We start from the raw sequence: 17,977 nt of genomic DNA on the forward strand, positions 1-17,977 counted from the left end.
ACGCACTGGTATGTTTACTTTTGTGCGATTTTAACAATACAGATTCAGTTTAAGCACTAAAGGACCACTCCACGCCAACTGGCGTGGACGCTGTGGCAGCCCCAGGACTGCCTACGCCGATCGGCGTGCAGTCCTGGGGGCGGAGTTTGCAGGGGATCGCGTGCGCATCCCTGCTTGAATGTCGGAGCTCCGCTCTGCCATCAGTCTCTCATTGGCGATCACCACTAGGAGACTGTTAGATGGCGAAACCGCCGTCTAATAACAGTGTACAGCGCTGCGATCTACAGCAGCGCTATACTGGGGACAGCCATGTGCCTGGGGTGACCCACAGCTCTGAGTCCTACACAGGGCCTTTTTCTGCGGGCAGGGCATACCACAGGAGAGGGGAGCAGTGGACACACAAACCCCGGGGAGGGGGTCCCGACTCCCCCCTCCCTCACCTCCACTTCCTGGTTAGTGGAAGTGGTGTGAGCGACGGAGACAGAGAAGGCCAGCACTGCTTGAACCTCCTGAACCTGGAACTCTTCGAAGATGTGAGTGAGTCTTGCTGCCCGACCGCTGCACTAATCCTGGACCGGGAGTGCTGAAGGGCATGAGGTGAGGGAGGGGGAAGTCAGGCCCCCTTCCCGGGGCTGTGTGCCCGTTGCTCCCCCTCCAGGCTACCTATACTGGGGAAAACTATACCTGGCTACCTATACTGGGAGTACTTATACCTAACTATTTTTACTGGGGAACCTATTGCTGGCTAACCTATACTGAGGCAACTATACCGAACTAACCTGTACTGAGGCACCTATACCTGGTTATCTATATTGGGGGCACCTATACCTGGCTAACCTATACTGGGGCACCTATACCTGACTAACCTGTACTAAGTCACCTATAGCTGGTTATCTAACCTGGGGGCACCTATACCTGACTAACTTGTACTAAGTCACCTATAGCTGGTTATCTATACTGGGGGCACCTATACCTGGCTAACCTTTACTGGGGCACCTATACCTGACTAACCTGTACTAAGTCACCTATAGCCGGCTATCTATACTGGGGGCATCTATACCTGACTAACCTGTACTAGGTCACCTATAGATGGATATCTATACTGGGGGCATCTATACCTGGCTAACCTATACTGGGGCACCTATAGCTGGCTATGTATACTGGGGCACCTATACCTGGCTATCTATACTGGGGGCACCTATACCTGGCTTTCTATATTGAGGCACCTATACCTGGCTGTCTATTCTTGGGGCACTTATACCTTGCTACCTTTACTGAGGGCACCTATACCCAACTATAATGGTAGCACCTATACCTGGCTAGCTGTACTAGGGGGTAACTATATCAGGCTTCCTATACTAAGGGAAACTATGCCAGGCTACCCAGTGGCATAGCTGAGGAGCTGTGGGCCCCCGATGCAAGTTGTACAATGGGGCCCCCCAAGCACTCTATACATAACAATTGATACGGCGCACCAAAACCTGCCAATGGCAACTACAGTGTCAGAGGTGCAAGAAGGGGATGGGGAGCAGTTTGTTAATGATTAGCACTATTCAAAGCATCTATAGAAGGTATTATTATGAGCACAGGATCAATAGAGAGCTTATACTGTGATAGAGGGTGGACCCTGCAGGGCCCCTCTGGCCCAAGGGCCCCAATGCGGTCACTACCTCTGCACCCCCTATTGCTACGCCCCTGAGGCTGCCTATACTGGCTGTATGTTTTTTTATATCCTGCCTAATGGCACAGACAGAGGCCTGGAATAGGCACTGCAGATTACCGTGTGGTTCTGTCCGGCGTCTCTCCTCTCTCTCGACAAAACCCGCTCTGGGAACACAATTTCCTCATTCGGAAGCCCAAAGACATGATGTCCTGCAGAAATACAGAGATGGTTAGAGGCATGACAGGTACATTGTGTATCAAGCACACATTCACCCCAGATTTTCTGCACTGTACAGCAGCTGATGGCCACACACGTTACAGCTTTTTCCCTCTGAAAATCGCAGCCAAGATTGCAAACGCAATGCAGCCACAACGATTCATACAAAGTGTTCTCCGTGTGTTTAGCACAATTTTCACGGTGCGGTTGAGTTTTCCAGCCCGTTACCAGGAGGAAAGATTAAAAACAAAAAATTATGAGAAACTGCATAGCGACGTGCATTTTTTTGTTGTTGCCATTGATTTCAACTGAAATGCAATCAAAAATTGAAGTGGAAAGGCACACAGCAATTTAACTGACGATTGAAAACTCGTCAGCCAAATGCATGCGTTCCAATATTAGCCACTTCACCACCAAGGTAGCGTGTATCTATGCCCCTTTTAACATCCTTTCCCCACCAGGGGCATAGATACACACACCCCCACCGCTACCAGCGCTGACCGCGCTCCCGCTCGCTCTTGCGCACGCTCCCGCGCTCGTGCACGCTGCCGGCCACTCGCCTGGAGATCAATGAACGGGAAAATTGTTCCTGTTCGTTGATCTAACTCCCCGCAGCAATGATTGGCATGCTTCCGTGAGAAGCTGCGTGTTCATTGTGAAAAAAAAAGTTTCCCAACCTCATAACACATCCTGTAAGCGTACTTCCTACGCTTACAGGACGCATTCACAAAAAAATTCTGTGGCCATCTTGTGGCCAAATAGTAAAACTACATCCAAAAACATTTTTCATATATAAATACATAGTTTTATATTATAAATTAACTCATTACCCCCCACACCCCCCAATTTATATATTTTTTGTAATAAAAAGAAAAAAAATTACAATAAAAAAAATACATAAATAGTTACCTTAGGGACTGAACTCTTTAAATATTTATGTCAAGAGGGTATAACACTGTCACTTTGTAAACTATGGGCTTGTAATTTTAGGGAGGGACGCAAAACTGAAAAAATGCACCTTTATTTCCAAATAAAATATTGGCGCCAAACATTGTGATAGGGACATAATTTAAATGGTGTAATAACCGGGACAAATGGGCAAATACATTTCATGGATTTTAATTACAGTAGCATGCATTATTTAACCACCTTAGCGGTATGGACGAGCTCAGCTCGTCCATTACCGCCAGAGGGTGTCGCTCAGGCCCTGCTGGGCCGATTTGGATGAAATAAAGTGCAGCACACGCAGCCGGCACTTTGCCAGCCGCGTGTGCTGCCTGATCGCCGCCGCAAGCAGCGGCGAAAGAGGGTCCCCCCAGCCGCCTGAGCCCTGCGCAGCCGGAACAAATAGTTCCGGCCAGCGCTAAGGGCTGGATCGGAGGCGGCTGACGTCAGGACATCGGCTGACATGGCGACGAAGTAAGCAAAACACGGAAGGCCGCTCATTGCGGCCTTCCGTGTTACTTTTGGCCGCCGGAGGCGATCAGAAGAACGCCTCCGGAGCGCGCTCTAGTGGGCTTTCATGCAGCCAACTTTTAGTTGGCTGCATGAAATAGTTTTTTTTTTATTTAAAAAAAACCCTCCCGCAGCCGCCCTGGCGATCTTAATAGAACACCAGGGTGGTTAAAAACTATAATGGCTGAAAACTGAAAAATAATGATTTTTTTCCCACAGTTTTTCCTATTTTCCCATTAAAAAACATTAAGAATAAAATAATTCTTGGCATAATGTCCCACCTAAAGAAAGCCTAATTGGTGGCGAAAAAAACAAGATATAGTTCATTTCATTGTGATAAGTAATAATAAAGTTATAGACGAATGAATGGAAGGAGCGCTGAAAGGTGAAAATTGCTCTGGTGGTCAGGGGGTAAAACCCCTCAGTTGTGAAGTGGTTAGGATTGGAAGGCCTACCGTGGCCTTTGATAAAATTATCACACCTATGCAAATTCAAAATATTGACTAAAAGCAAACCAGTGAGAAAAAAAATGAAAAGTTAAAGGATAACGATAGTGAGAGGCATAAGGAGGCTGCTATATTTATTTCCTTTTAATCAATGCCAGTTGCCTGGCAGCCCTGCTGATCTATTTGGCTGCAGCAGTGTCCTAAAGGAAACCTGCAAAGAGAGGGACATGGAACCATTTTAATTTCCTTTTAAGCAATACCAGTTGCCTGGCTATCCTGCTGATTCTCTGCCTCTAATACTTTTAGCCATTGTCCCTGAACAAGCATGCAGCAGATCAGGTGTTTCTGACATGATTGTCGGATCTGACAATATTAGCTGCATGCTTGTTTCTGGTGTTATTCAGACTCTACTGCAGCCAAAAAGATCAGCAGGGCTGCCAGGCAACTGCTATTGTTTAACAGGGAATAAATATGGCAGCCTCCATATGCTTCTTATTACAGTTGTCATTTAACCAATACTGAATCCAGCCACTACAAGGATGATGGGTGAAGCCTCCAGACTATCCAGAAGCTTTCCTCTACTGAGGTGCCATTTGTATTGACATTTTTCCTTCAGGTTCACTTTAGAGCTGGAACCCACTTGAGCGATTTTGTGAGCGTTTAGGGAGGTTTTCAAACCGCTAGCGATTTCCCTCAGCTAATGGTAATGAATGGGCCAAATTCCACTGGAGCGACTGCGATTACCAAAATCGCAAATGCAGGACAAGCAGCATTTTTAGCGTTAGCGTTTCTGCAATGTAAAGCATATAAACGCTGGCATAATCACTCATGAATCGCTATACAGAGCGATTTTGCTAGCGTTTTTAAATTACTGCACACTGTAAAAAATTAAAATCAATTGAAAGGACCAATCAGAATGAAATTCACAAATCGCTACACAATCGTTGGCAAAACGCTTACACTTTTTAAAATCACTACCAAAATTGCCAAAAAATGCTTATGAAATCGCTTGCAAAACGCTCATTAAAAACACTACCGATTGCGATTAGCGTAAGCGCTTTGTAGTGGGTTCCAGGCCTTAAAAATGATAGATTGCAATCATTTACAATCAAATGCGATTCATCGAAAAGGGAGGAGCTGGAACATTTTTGAACATATTGAATTTAATCCATTATTTTTAAACCAATTGAGTAACTGTGTTTGACACTTTCATGATCACTCTGAAAAGCTGCGTACACGCATGAGGTACAAGTCTTTAGAAAACGATCGATCAGTAATTTATCAGCCAAAAAATGGTTATAAAATAGTTGGCAGAGACCTCCAAAGATAGCGACCAAAGATATTCGTTTTGCAATCATTCAAATCCCTCCCGTCAGATCTGGTCTGCCATTGATTGCTCGTTAAAGGAGGTGTGTATACTAGATTTTATCTTCTTCTTCTTGGTGGATAGCCCCATGTTTGTGTAGTGAAATTAGAACTTTCTCAACTGGCTGCACACGTCCAATCAAAATTGGATGTGTGTAGGAGGCTTTAAGCTGAATGAACAATCAACAATCGATCTGTTAGCAATCATTATAAAACCATTTTCAAAAGACCTTCAAAGATGGCATCAAAAGATGATTTGTCTCTCCAGCTTTCAGATCTCCATGAACAGCGCTCACAAAAGATAATATCTGTGGTCTTTGGCTTAAAAAATAATCACTTGTGTGTGTGTGTGTGTGTTTGTGTGCCGCCGTCATTCCAACGAATGACGATTCAAAGTTTTTCGGACAAACCTATGGGGCAGATTGATGACTCAGTTTGCAAAGATTTTTATCTGACATGTGTAGAGGAACTTTAACCCAGGAATAAACTTCATCCCAATCAGTAGCTGATACCCCCTTTCCTATGAGAAAATTTTACCTTTTCTCTATGATCATCAGGAGGGTCTGTGTGCCTGATATTCTGGTAAAACCCCTCCCACAGTGTGATGTCATGACCATGGTCCTGACAGTTTGCTGTCTGTGAACCTAGTTGCATTGTGGGAAAAAAACTGCTTTTTCCAACTGCCAAGCAAGCCAAATCTCCCTCTGTACACAAAACTCTCAGTAATAAACATTCCATACAGATCACCTAGAACAGGGGTGTCAAACTCAAATACAAAGTGGGCCGAAATTGAGCTCTGGGACAAATTTATCTCAATTTCTACTGGCCAGTGTGGCCACCTCTCTCCCTTATAAAGTTCCCTGGTGTCTAATAGCCCCTCTCCATCTCCTATACAGTTCCCTGATGTTTAGTGGTCCCCCTCCTTCATCTATACAATTCTCTGATGCTTAGTGGTCCTCCCTCCCCATACAGGTTCCTGGTGTCTAGTGGTCCCCCCTCCCTCCCCTAAACAGTTCCCTGGTATCTAGTGCTTTTTCCCTCCCCCATATGGCTTCCTTGGTGATCTAGGGCTTACCCTCCAATATAGCTTCTCTGGTGGTCTAGAGTGGGCCAAGCATAATGTACATTGGGGAAACCATAGGGGGCCAAATTTGATGGCTCAGAGGGCCAGATTTGGCCCATGAGCCGGAGTTTGACATGTATGACCTAGCAGAACTAAAGACGTCCCTACCAGTGATACATTTCAGAATGTAAATCAGGGAGAGGAAAGATTTTACAATGGGCAAATACTGATTGCCAGCCACTGCAAGGATGATGGGGGAAGCCTCCGGACTTTTTTAAAGGGGAACTGAAGTAAGAGGTATACGGAGGCTGCCATATTTATTTCCTTTTAAGCAATACCAGTTGCCTGGCAGCCCTGCTGATCCTCTGCCTCTAATACTATTAGCCATAGCCCCTGAACAAGCATGCAGCAGATCAGGTGTTTCAGACTTTAAAGTCAGATCTGACAAGACTAGCTGCATGCTTGCTTCTGGTGTTATTCAGATACTACTGCAGAGAAATTGACCAGTAGGGCTGCCAGGCAACTGGTATTGATTAAAAGGTAATAAATATGGCAGCCTCCGTATACCTCTTACTTCAGTTCCCCTTTAAAGCTTTCCTCTACTGAGGTCTATTAACGTATACATGAATATTGTAAACAATAAGCACTTATATTCATTGTTATTTTCACTACAGTTCCTCTTTGTAATCTACCTACCTGCTCACCGACAGCTTTACACTACAAAATCTAAGGCCAAAAAATTGTAAATCACTACAGAGGACTGCAGTTCACTGCAGGCTGTGCAAATATCTCTTCACTCATAATGTCATCAGGTATTGTGCGCTCATGTTACTTGGCTCAGCAGATTATTGACTTATGGTCTGAAATGCAAAGCTAATAAAGAGCAAGACAAACAGACAGTAGCAGCTGAACTAATGAGTTTCCGGAGGGCTGCGAGACATGGAGCTTAAGTGCACCCTCCACACGGCTTTGGATCTTCTGCACTGAGGTGCATAAGGCTTCTTTCCCACTAAGACGTTGCGTTAGATGCCACGTTAAGGTTGCATAACGTTCCCCTAACGCAACACATAGTGGGGTTGAAGCTGGACGTCTTCACGCGTCCTGTGATGCCGTGATGCATACTTTTGGACGCATGCGGCATCACGTGGTCCCGCCAGTCAATCGCCGCACAGGAAGTAAACACTGCACGTCACACCGTGCAATTAATATTAATTAGCCATGTGGCTGGCCGAGGAGGAGGAGGGAAGACCTCCTTCTCCAACACTACTGAGCATGTGCGCACAGTCTAACGTGGCTTAGCCCAGTATAACATACTGCATGCAGCATTTTCAACTGACGTACAACGTTACAATGTAACGCAACGTGGGCACTGTGAACAGCCCATTGATTTTTCATTACTGTGCGGTGGACTGCGTTACAGGCTGCTGAGGGACAAGGTCCTCCAGCACCCAAGGCTGAGACACCAAAGTGCCTCCCCCCATCCCTCCCACCCCAGCCGTCACACACTGATTGCTGTTAGACTAAGAGGCGCCACAGGGCCCACAACCTCCCCAACACCTTAATATCTAGTTATCTGGCTTGCAGTCACTGCTATGTATCCCCTTTTCTTATTTCTTTCTGCTCCAAACACAATTAGGAATGACAGCTGAATGAATTGTGCGCCCCCTCCTACACTGCGCCCTGAGGCTGGAGCCTCTCCAGCCTATGCCTCGGCCCGGCCCTGGGCTGCTCTAACGTGCGCCTGTAACGTCTTACTGTGAAAGCAGCCTTAGGGTGCATACACACATCCAATTTTAATTGTCTAATGACTGGCTAATTTTAACACTTCCATGTAGTATTAAAGGTACCATGTGCCGCACTCCAGTTCTCTGGCCAGGAAGATGCCGAAAAATCTTTCAAAAATTGTGATAGGGTGGCTATGTTGGAAAATCAATTGGTGTATGTACATGTTTTGGACCACAGAGACAAGAAACACTAGAGGAGAGATCCCTGGCCCTGTGAGCCAACAATCTACAAAGGAGTGGAGTGGAGACACTAGGTAAGGCCATAAATGAGCTAGAGAAGAAGTCAGGGAGTCTTTTGCCATCTGATGTAGATAGGTATATGTCTCTGAAAAGGGACCATGACAGGTTACATGCTTGTCTGAAAAGGTGTGCAGTTGAGGGCTTCAAGGCTTGAAGCTCGCCAAGCAAGATTTGGAAGAGAGTTCCAAAGGAGGGGTGAAACCTGTGAGAAGATGTGGATCTAAGTGTGAGAGGAGGTGACAAGACTAGAGGACAGCATGGCTTCAAGTAAAGGAAGGAAGGTTGCAGGTGGGATGATTTCTGTAGATTAGTGAGGAAATGAATGGAGAGGAGAACTTATAGACATCTTTGTAAGACAACTTTAGGCAGCAACTCTTTTATTTCTACAAGGTTAAAGAAGCACACATACTTGATCAGAAGCAGTGTACCATTTATCGCCCCATGACACACATACAAGCATCTGACCGTACACCGACGATCGTTTCGGGTACAGTCCAGTCCCCTTTGTTCACGTTCCCAGCCTGTATATCGCCCCCTATGCTGCTATTGCGGCCTCCTGGCTCCTCCTGGCCGCAATAGCAGCATAGGGGGCGATATACAGGCTGGGAACGCGAACAATCATTCGCGTTCCCATGCCTGTCGGCCGGTGACGGCCGAACCGGAAGTGCTCGCCGGCGGGTCCTGGGACATCGGAGCGGAGCTGCGAGGGCACCGATCGGCTGCTGGGGGCTGAGGGAAGCCCCAGGTGAGTAAATCTCATTTTTTTCAGTTGACTTAAGGTTCACTTTAATAAAGATCTTATCAGAACACCAACATGTCTTGTGACAGTAGTCACAAATATAACGCCTTCTAACTGTCCAGCCACTACAGATGAGTCAGATGCATTCACTGAACAGTGGGACTGGCTACACTGAGATGCCGTGCTGGATAATTACAACTGCATTACTTGAGATCTCTTCCTTCTGTAATGACCAATCACCTCTGTCGCTTTCATTTACTGGTGAAATAATGAATGGCCTAGCAAATATATAGTGAGTGTTACCTACAGGGCCAGCTCTACCATGAAGCAGACTTAATTCAGGGCAGACTGAATACAAACCCATATTAAGAACTTAAAGAATTCATTTTTAATAAATCCAGTATTCTAAATAATCTCTTGCTGTGATTGCCACCAGGGCCGGATTTGTACTTTCCAGTGCCCTATGTACACAGCAGCTGATAATGTTCTGGACATGCATACTTGAGAAATGACACTGATTTATGACCGGTACTTGTCAAGAATACATAACACTGTACCGGCCTCGGTTGCTGTGCACATCTGGGCAGGAGCGAGAAATTAAAGGGAGCGCGAGTGACCAGAGCATGCGCTGCTTCTTTGTCCTCTGTGCGACTGGCTGCAGTCAGAGCCACACACAGGTGACAGGGAGCGTGAGTGACCAGAGCATGCGCTGCTTCTTTGTCCTCTGTGCGACTGGCTGCAGTCAGAGCCACAAACAGGTGACAGGGCAGTGCAATGGAGAGAAGCCCATCCAAAACAGAGAACAGGTAAGTAGCAAACATCCTGTCAAGACCCACTTTGGATGTTCTGTTGTAATTACAGTGGACCTGAACTCAAAACTACCTCTCTGCTGTAAAAGATATGCAACAACATAACCTTTAAAGAAAAACATTTATTTGTTACAGCTGATATAAATCCTGCAATAAATCTGCAGTGTGTCTACTTCCTGCTTTCATGGAAGCAGACATATCGTTAACATCCTGTGCTTTCAAATGAGCTTAGATGTTGTGGCCGTCAGGTGACACAGTGTAGAGATAAATTACAACTTGAGATTAGACACAGAGAGGGGGAATTAGACAGGCTCTCTAAATACATACAGGGTACAGTTCTCTGTTTTCCTTCTGTCCTGTGCAAGAGTTCAGCTCCACTTTAAAGCATCTGAATGACATTTATTTATATTTGCTGAAAAATCTATGCATCTCTTTTGAATGCTGAATGTACATATGGCGGTGTGCTCTAACATATTGACAGTATACAGGAACAAAGTCTGAAGAAGGCTTATTAGCAGAAAGATTCCTCTTTTTATTTTAAGCCAATAAATGGTATCATCCTGATTCAAAACTTTCTGCTTTCGCTGTGGCTAAGATGGTACAATGCTTTACTGCTACAGGAAAGCAGAAGGATGCCAAACCAGACACACTAGCATAGAGGTAGTAACAGCTCAGGTGACAGTGACAGTGTAGCAATGAAAGGGAAGCAAACAGCATTTTTATTCCTCATAGATGGTAGGAGCTGAAGGACAGAAAATGAGTGGGGAAAGAGACCACTGCTCGCTAGGAAGACAAAAAAAAAAGAGAAACAGTCATAAAATAGGGTTAGAAGATGAGTGTAATTAACTGCTTCTGGGGTCAGTGTCACAGCTGTAAAAGAGAAAGTAAAGAAACTAGCAGATCTCACTGATGTTTGTGAATGCCTGCATTAAAACTCAGCGGAACTTAGTTATCTACTTTGTAATGTAAATCCCTTTTATTTTTCACATCCACTTGTATGTCCATCACCAGGAATGGATCATCAGGTGGCAGTTATGATTGATCCTGATTGTTATAACACATCAAGAAGTGTGTGAGAGAGAGATGCAGGGATTGGGGAACTCTGGAATTCAGCAGAGCAGGGCGCTGGCTGGCTGCGCTGCGGGACCAGAAGAGATGATTTACTTTGCTATATAACCTCTTCTCTCTGCAAGTCCTGCCGCCCTTCTGATCCTATCTGATTTTATCGCCCTAGGCCGTGGCCTCTGTGGCCTTCCCAGAAATTCGGCCCTGATTGCCACACATGACTGCAGGAGCACCAACTCTAACTCACTGACGTTTTTCAACAATCTCCACTAAAGACCATTATACTCAGGCATGACCAAGTCAAGCCTTGCAAAACTTGTGCTGTCTTACTGGACCACTTGTGTACCCCAATGTTCTCCTTTTTTAGTAAATCAGCCCCAATAGCAACAGAACATCTCTGTACAGCCCTCCTGCAATGCTACCCGAGGAATCGGGTCCCGATCTCCACCGAGTGACCCCCTCTTACATGCTTACGAGGCTTAATTCAGAAACAGTTATAGACTTGCTGATTACATGTTGAAATTCTATGAGAAAGCCCTTTGAAAATGGCACAATGAACCTTTCCTATTTTTGAGCAACATTATATATGGAGTTCCTTAACAAAATGTTTGATTTTTGCCTATGGAAGCAACAGACATACCCAGGGCCGGCCTTAGGTTTCACAGCGCCCTGAGCATAACCAGATTTTGGTGCCCCCCCCCCCATTCATCCTCTTCGCGCGCAAGCGTAAACACACACGCCCATGTGCAAGATCCCCTTTAGTGTACATAGTCCGATTCCCCCATTTAGTGTATATAGGCAGATTCCCTTTTAGTGTATCTAGGCATATCCCCCCTTTAGCATAAGGAGGCAGTTGGGGAACCTTACTTTTTTGCTGGTCTCCTTACTGTGCAGTGCCAGTGTAGCTGGGAACAGGAGAAGATGGCCAGGAGTCAGAACAGGAGGGACAACTCTCTCCACACATGAGTTGCGCATCTCCGGAGCAGCCTGCATCTCCCACTGAAGCAGGCTGAGGCTAAGCCATCCAATCACATATCGCCTGTGAGCGAGGGGCGGAGTTACTGGCTCACACTCCGCAAGAGGCAGCAGCAGTTTCCTGGAGTCTTCGCCCCCATCACCCCCAGTGGCACCAGGGTGCGGACTTACCATGCAATGCAGTTATAGATGGACGGGGCCGGAGCCCGCAGCCAGGTAGCTATGCATCCAGGGTGACAGGGCCAGTTGAATGTACGTGTGCGCCCCCAGCGACCGCTCCGGTCGCTCAGGTCAAAGGTCGGCCGTGGACATACCTACTGCCTACACAGATTCTATATCACAAGTGAGCTTTGCTGCTCCTTTCCTCAATACTTTTTTTTTTCATCCCAATCAATTAGGGCTTCTCTGATTGAATTAAAATATGAGAATCGCAGACTTCTTCTAACAATATTGAATGCTTTATTGACACAATGAGTACAAAAACCCCCAAAAAATTTCCCCATAAAAACAGATACTATCCACTGTACCCCTCGCTCTCATAGCCGGCTGTGTACAGCAATCACACACCACACACAAGTTAAAGAGAAGCAGAGGCGGTTCGTGGTGGCAGATGGGACACAGAGCCATGTTCTCTGCCTCCTGACATGCCTCTATGTCCCCACACCACCGTTCTCTGCCACCTCGCCGCTGCGCTATAGCCCCCCAAGATTAGCGACAATATTTGTCACTATCTCGGAGGGTAAATACAGGAGAGGGGTTCCCTCTTCAAAACGCCTGCCAGGGGCGTTCCTGCAGGGTTTCCAGAGCTGCCATTGGGTAAATCTCTCTCCCTGGTCACGCCCTATTCTGCTCCCTCGCCTCCCTGCACGCTGTGAATGAGAGAATCAATCTCTCTTTTCAGCGTCGTGACCAAGAGGTCACGAAAGTGAAAGTGGACCAGTGCAGCTGCAGCCCACAGGAGCAGAGGAGAGCAGCAGTTTTGGTGGTTACCTGATTCGGGAGGCTGAGCAGATCAGGTAGCTGCCAAAACCGCCGCTCTCCGACGCATTGTTTTTATTTTATGAGCCCACCTCAGGCTCTCTTTAAAGCTTTGGTGCCTTCCTGTAATTTGTGATTGTATTATCTTTGTATTTAGTATTTATAGGACACTAACTTTTTACGCATCACTTTACACAGTCAGTAGCTATCTTTTTAACTTCTTTTGGTTATAGGTGATTTTACTGACAGGGCCTCTTTAAACTGCTGGAACGCTACAAAAACAGGAAGCCAATCAGAAGCCTTAGTGATGAAAAGTGTTAGTTACTTAGTATTTGCATATCCTGATCCAGTAGGAAGCAAAGCCTTTCCACCACAGCTGACATGCCTGGACACTTTGCCGAGGCCAGAGGTGGAGCTGTTCTATAAAGTAGAGAGGATGACTATGAATGGAATGCATTTTTTTCATTTTTCCTCGAATAGGCTCGATTCCCATTTGAGCAGAACATGGCCTCAATTCACTAAGATCATGCTGGTGATAATAAGGCAAGTGAAAACTTATCACCACACACTAATCAGTATTTTAAGTGCTAATTCACTGAAGAAGTCAGTGCCTTATTAATATGTAGTGATAAGCTTTAACAGTGAGAGTATTGTCTTATCACTCCAGTCCTGAAGTTATCACCTCGGTAGTTATTCTCACATGCGGTAGATAGGGAGGGTAGGAGTACACACAGGTAGGCAGTAGCTCCACCCCTTCTGTTGCCAGGATGATTACAGACAACCTGTGTAGGACAGCCAGGGAAGGAGAGAGAGAAGCCCCTTCTGCATAAACTAGTAAAAAATGAAACAGACAGCTCAGAATGCTTCACTTTACACTGCAGTCTGTAGTAACACTCCACTTAACGACAGCTGAGGCCGGGTGATTACTCCTCACACACTTTACACTTACATTCCTCTCTGTGAATTAACATCCTGGCCCATATGCAATTCACTTTTACTCCTGAGTTTTCTCCTAGGTGATATTTTTACATCATAATTTAAGTCACCAGCAATAACGAAAATACTCAAAATAAATTTGATAGTACTTTTTCACCGACTTTTGGGTACTTTTTCAATTATAAAATTATGAAAATTTAGTTTACAGAAAATACGAAAATTATCTCCTGGGAGAAAACTCAGGTGAAAAAATTAATTGCATAAGTCTTTAGCTTTAGAATTATGTCATTAATTTAAGGATTGAAACCTTAACTTTAGAAATCGCTCAACTTACAGACAAACCTTATTTTAAGGTTTGCAGCAGATTAATTGTTTAGGGAATACTACATGCTTTATCACCATGAGGATAACAGTAAAAACAGCACAGAATTGTTATTACAGACAGGAGATAAGCTTAGTGAATAGTGGTCTATGTTTTAGATTTTGGCCCTGAACACAATTGAGTTTGACACCCCCACCCTAAAGCATCTCTTATGTGTACTGACACACAGAAGATGAGCTTAGTGAATTGTGACCAATGTTTATTGTAGCTGTAACAGAGTACTAAAAAAAAAAACCTCAAAAACTCAGTGCCCCAAAGTCAGAGATTGCTGTGCATTGTAATGAGTGAAATAAGTTTTTGATCCCCTATGAAAAGATGAGTTAGTACCTGTTGGACTGAGCAACTGATGTTCACTAAGTGCTTTTGAAAATAAAGAAAACCCTGAGAATACCCCATGAGGAGATGAGCTAGTTCCTGTCAGTTCTTCCAGATTTCTACTACCTAAAGTGAAAGCAACATAGGAGAAAAGTAATTTATAGCACATTTTCCTCTGGGAGAAATGTATTTTTTATTTATGTGTTTTCATGTATTTCAAATTTTTCATGCTAGAGGTCCAGTCATTGGGAATCGTCGTAAAAAAAAGCCACATACTTACCTAAGGAGAGGGAAGGATCTGAGTCCTCTCCCGGTGCCTTCGGTGTAACACTAGCCTGCCCGTTTGAATCCCCCACCGTGGTGGACGTGGGAAGTCTTTGGGTGCCGAGTCCTTCCGAAGACTAGCGACTTAATACTGCACATGCACGAGTGCACAAGAGAGGATGCTTGCACGTGCGCAGTATGGAGCGGCCTGTCTTCAAGTGCACTCGGGCTCCCGATGACTTCTAAAACCTCCCTTCAACAGCGAAGACTGCATTTTTTGATCAAACTGCTCGAATACTGCTACGGGGGATCCTGCGCTGGAACGGGATCAGGAGAGGAGAGGTCTGGGTCCCAATGAGCCTTCCCTCTCCTTAGGTAAGTATCTGTTTTTTTTGTTTTCTTTTTAATAATGATACCCAATGATGTTAATGTAGTGAAATGAACACAACTGCACATGCACCTGCCGTGTGTAAATTTGTCATGATATAGATCCATAAACACGATCACACACGTTCTCACACACAAAGCAATACAATATACTTTGTGGAGGTTGTTTGACAACTAGTTGCATATAACGTAGTTCCCCACATGATACATTTTTTAGTATACTCACTTGCGTGAGCTCTATAACTTGCACTAAAATAACACTTGAAAATTTTAACCACAAGAAGTGTGCTAAAATTTGTGCACAAATTTCTGCATGCAAGCGTGTGCAAAAGCCTAACACAGTTTCTCTAACGCAAACCCCAACATCTCATGTAAAAGACGTTAACTGCAACCAGGCCCTTGTCTTTGTTTCCCCCTCATCTCTAGAATACTTTCTCTGAGTCTGAACTTAAGCAGAACAGTTTAACATAAAGAATATTTCGATTTTATTGCAAAAATCCTTGAAAAATTCCTTCAATAAAAGAAAGTTGAAAAATGAAAGAAGTTGAGAAAAGTTATATTAAAGTTCAGATAGTTGAGAACAACTTTTTAAAAGCTTTTTTCCCCCTCTTTACGTGCAAAGTGTAAAAAGTAGAGAGAATGAAAATCCTCAAAAAAGTGTTCTGTATCCACTTACATTTGAAATAAATTGAAATCCCTCCATAGTAAACTTCAAGGAACTTGGCCAAGTAGTTTACTATATCAGTGGTTTACTATGTCAGGATTGGTCATACATTGTTTATTCATAAAGGCGCATGACCTAGAGACCTAGAGTTTTCAGTAGCCGGAGGTTTACTATATCATCGTTTAATATAACGAGATCCTACTGTACGGGTAGTTCCCAATTTGCGAACACTGGACTTACAAACGACCTGCTGATATGAACAGTCCAAAAAATTTGAACTTTTATTTTGTGGAAACAAGTACCGGTAATAAAAAAATGTGTTTTTTTTTCCCAAAAAGATCTTTTGAAAAATTCAAAGAATTATAAATTGGTAAAATGACATTTGGCTGTGGTACACTAGGGGCACAGGCACAGGGAGACAGAAGCGACACTGTGTGTGTGTGTGTGTGTGTGTGTGTGTTTTGGGGTGGGGGATACAGGGGAACAGAGGTGACACAGAGGGGGACACTGTAGGCACAGGAGGACAGGGGTGACACAGTAGAGGACACAGGAGACACAGGGGGACAGAAGTGACACAGAGGGGGACACTGGAGGCACTGGGGGACAGAGGTGTCACAGAGGGGGACAGTGGAGGCACAGGGGGGCAGAGGTGACACAGTGGGGGACACTGGAGGCACAGGGGGACAGAGGTAACACAGAGGGGGACACTGGAGGTACAGGGGGACAGAGGTGACACAGAGGGGGACACTGGAGGCACTGGGAGTACAGGGGGCAGGGTTAGCACATTGCTTCGACTTATGGACAGATTCAGGTTGAGAACGACCCAACAGTCCTTGTCTTGTTGTTAGTTGGGGACTACCTGTACTCATTTTTACAAACAAGCATTTAGTAAGGCACTCTGCCAAAACTAGGGTGTAGCAAGTGAATGTAAACCATGAGGAAAAATGGGATTAGGCTGTGACTGAGTAAGGTACATAACTACAAGTATATCCTGGGACACAGCTCCGCGTTCTGGGGTTGCCTGAGAAATAGTGGATAGTTAGTTCTCAACCATGATGCTACAAGTGAGGCTACATCACCCTCCCAAATTCTACATAACTTACCCCAAAACAGCAGCCACAGGAGCAGCGCCCGTCCCTCCCGCATGACTTGAGAAAGTGTAGGTTTTCATGGGCCGCTCATAACAAAGCACTCAGCCACATTGTGTCACAGACGGCCTGAGGAACCAGAAAAGCCAGATCTCAGCTCTCCTTTCCACCTGGGTAAGTCCAGGAAATGCTTCTCAATCACTCAGAGACAAACTATACGCAAAGGCTGCGGCCGCTTCCCTGATATGTGATGCAACCAGTTCCGCCGGTTCTGTGTATACTTAACAAAAAGTTTATCACAAAGACTTTATGAACATGACTCAGCAGCCACATGTGCACTGTTTTCATAGAGTGAGGTTTGCGCACATTCCTATACATAAGTCTCAATGCGCAGCAAGATGACTGTTTGCAGAGAAGGCAGGATATGATATTTGGACCTGATCTATATGGCACCAAGCCATTGGCCTCAACTACGCAACACAGTGAATTTTGTAGGCGTGACCTATTTAAAGTGACACTTAAAGGACAACTGTAATGAGAGGTATGCGGAGGCTGCCATATTTGTTTCCTTTTAAACAATACCAGTTGCCTGGCAACCCTGCTGATCCTCTGCCTCTAATACTTTTAGCAATACACCCTGAACAAGCATGCAGCAGATCAGATGTTTCTGACATTATTGTCAGATCTGACTGTATTAGCCGCATGCTTGTTTCTGGTGTGATTCAGACACCACTGCAGACAGACCAGCAGCGATGCCAGGCAACTGGTATTTTTTGAAAGGAAATAAGTATGGCAGCCGCCATATTCTTCTCATAACAGTTGCCCTTTAAGTGAAAATAAAAGTGAAAAGATAGACAATTGTATCTATCCTCCTACTCCTAAAAATGTTTTAGATATCACACAGTTTTATTTTATGTTTAAAAACTCAAAAAAAACAACAGATTTATTGTTTTGTCTCAGCTGAATGTAACAGTCTGTCTCTGTGTCTCAGAGTGCTCAAAAATATCAAAATATATGAATTTTTTTTTATCTATCCTCTCCTGGCGAGAACTAAGATTCCTAAAGTAAAGTATTTTATGGCTGTAATATCTTTTCAGTAGTCTGACTGAGTCCCGACTGGAAAAAAAACCTGTCAGTTGCATA

General features: G+C 44.8%; 1 protein-coding gene across 2 annotated transcripts in view; it reads right to left on the minus strand.

Moving 5' to 3' along the window:
- The window catches only part of LOC137535685 (disintegrin and metalloproteinase domain-containing protein 9-like), a 166,056-nt gene extending 149,010 nt beyond the window's left edge, over positions 1–17,046 (minus strand). For both annotated transcript variants that reach the window (XM_068257550.1, XM_068257549.1), the window contains exons 1-2: positions 16,850–17,046; positions 1,781–1,872 (exon numbers count right to left, since the gene is read on the minus strand). In XM_068257550.1, coding sequence (XP_068113651.1) covers positions 1,781–1,872; positions 16,850–16,892 — 135 coding nt within the window. In that variant the 5' untranslated portion in view covers positions 16,893–17,046. The remainder of the gene's footprint in view (positions 1–1,780; positions 1,873–16,849) is intronic.
- Between the last annotated feature and the right edge of the window lie 931 nt (positions 17,047–17,977).

The sequence above is a fragment of the Hyperolius riggenbachi genome, chromosome 10, assembly GCF_040937935.1.
Source record: "Hyperolius riggenbachi isolate aHypRig1 chromosome 10, aHypRig1.pri, whole genome shotgun sequence".
NCBI lineage: Eukaryota > Metazoa > Chordata > Amphibia > Anura > Hyperoliidae > Hyperolius > Hyperolius riggenbachi.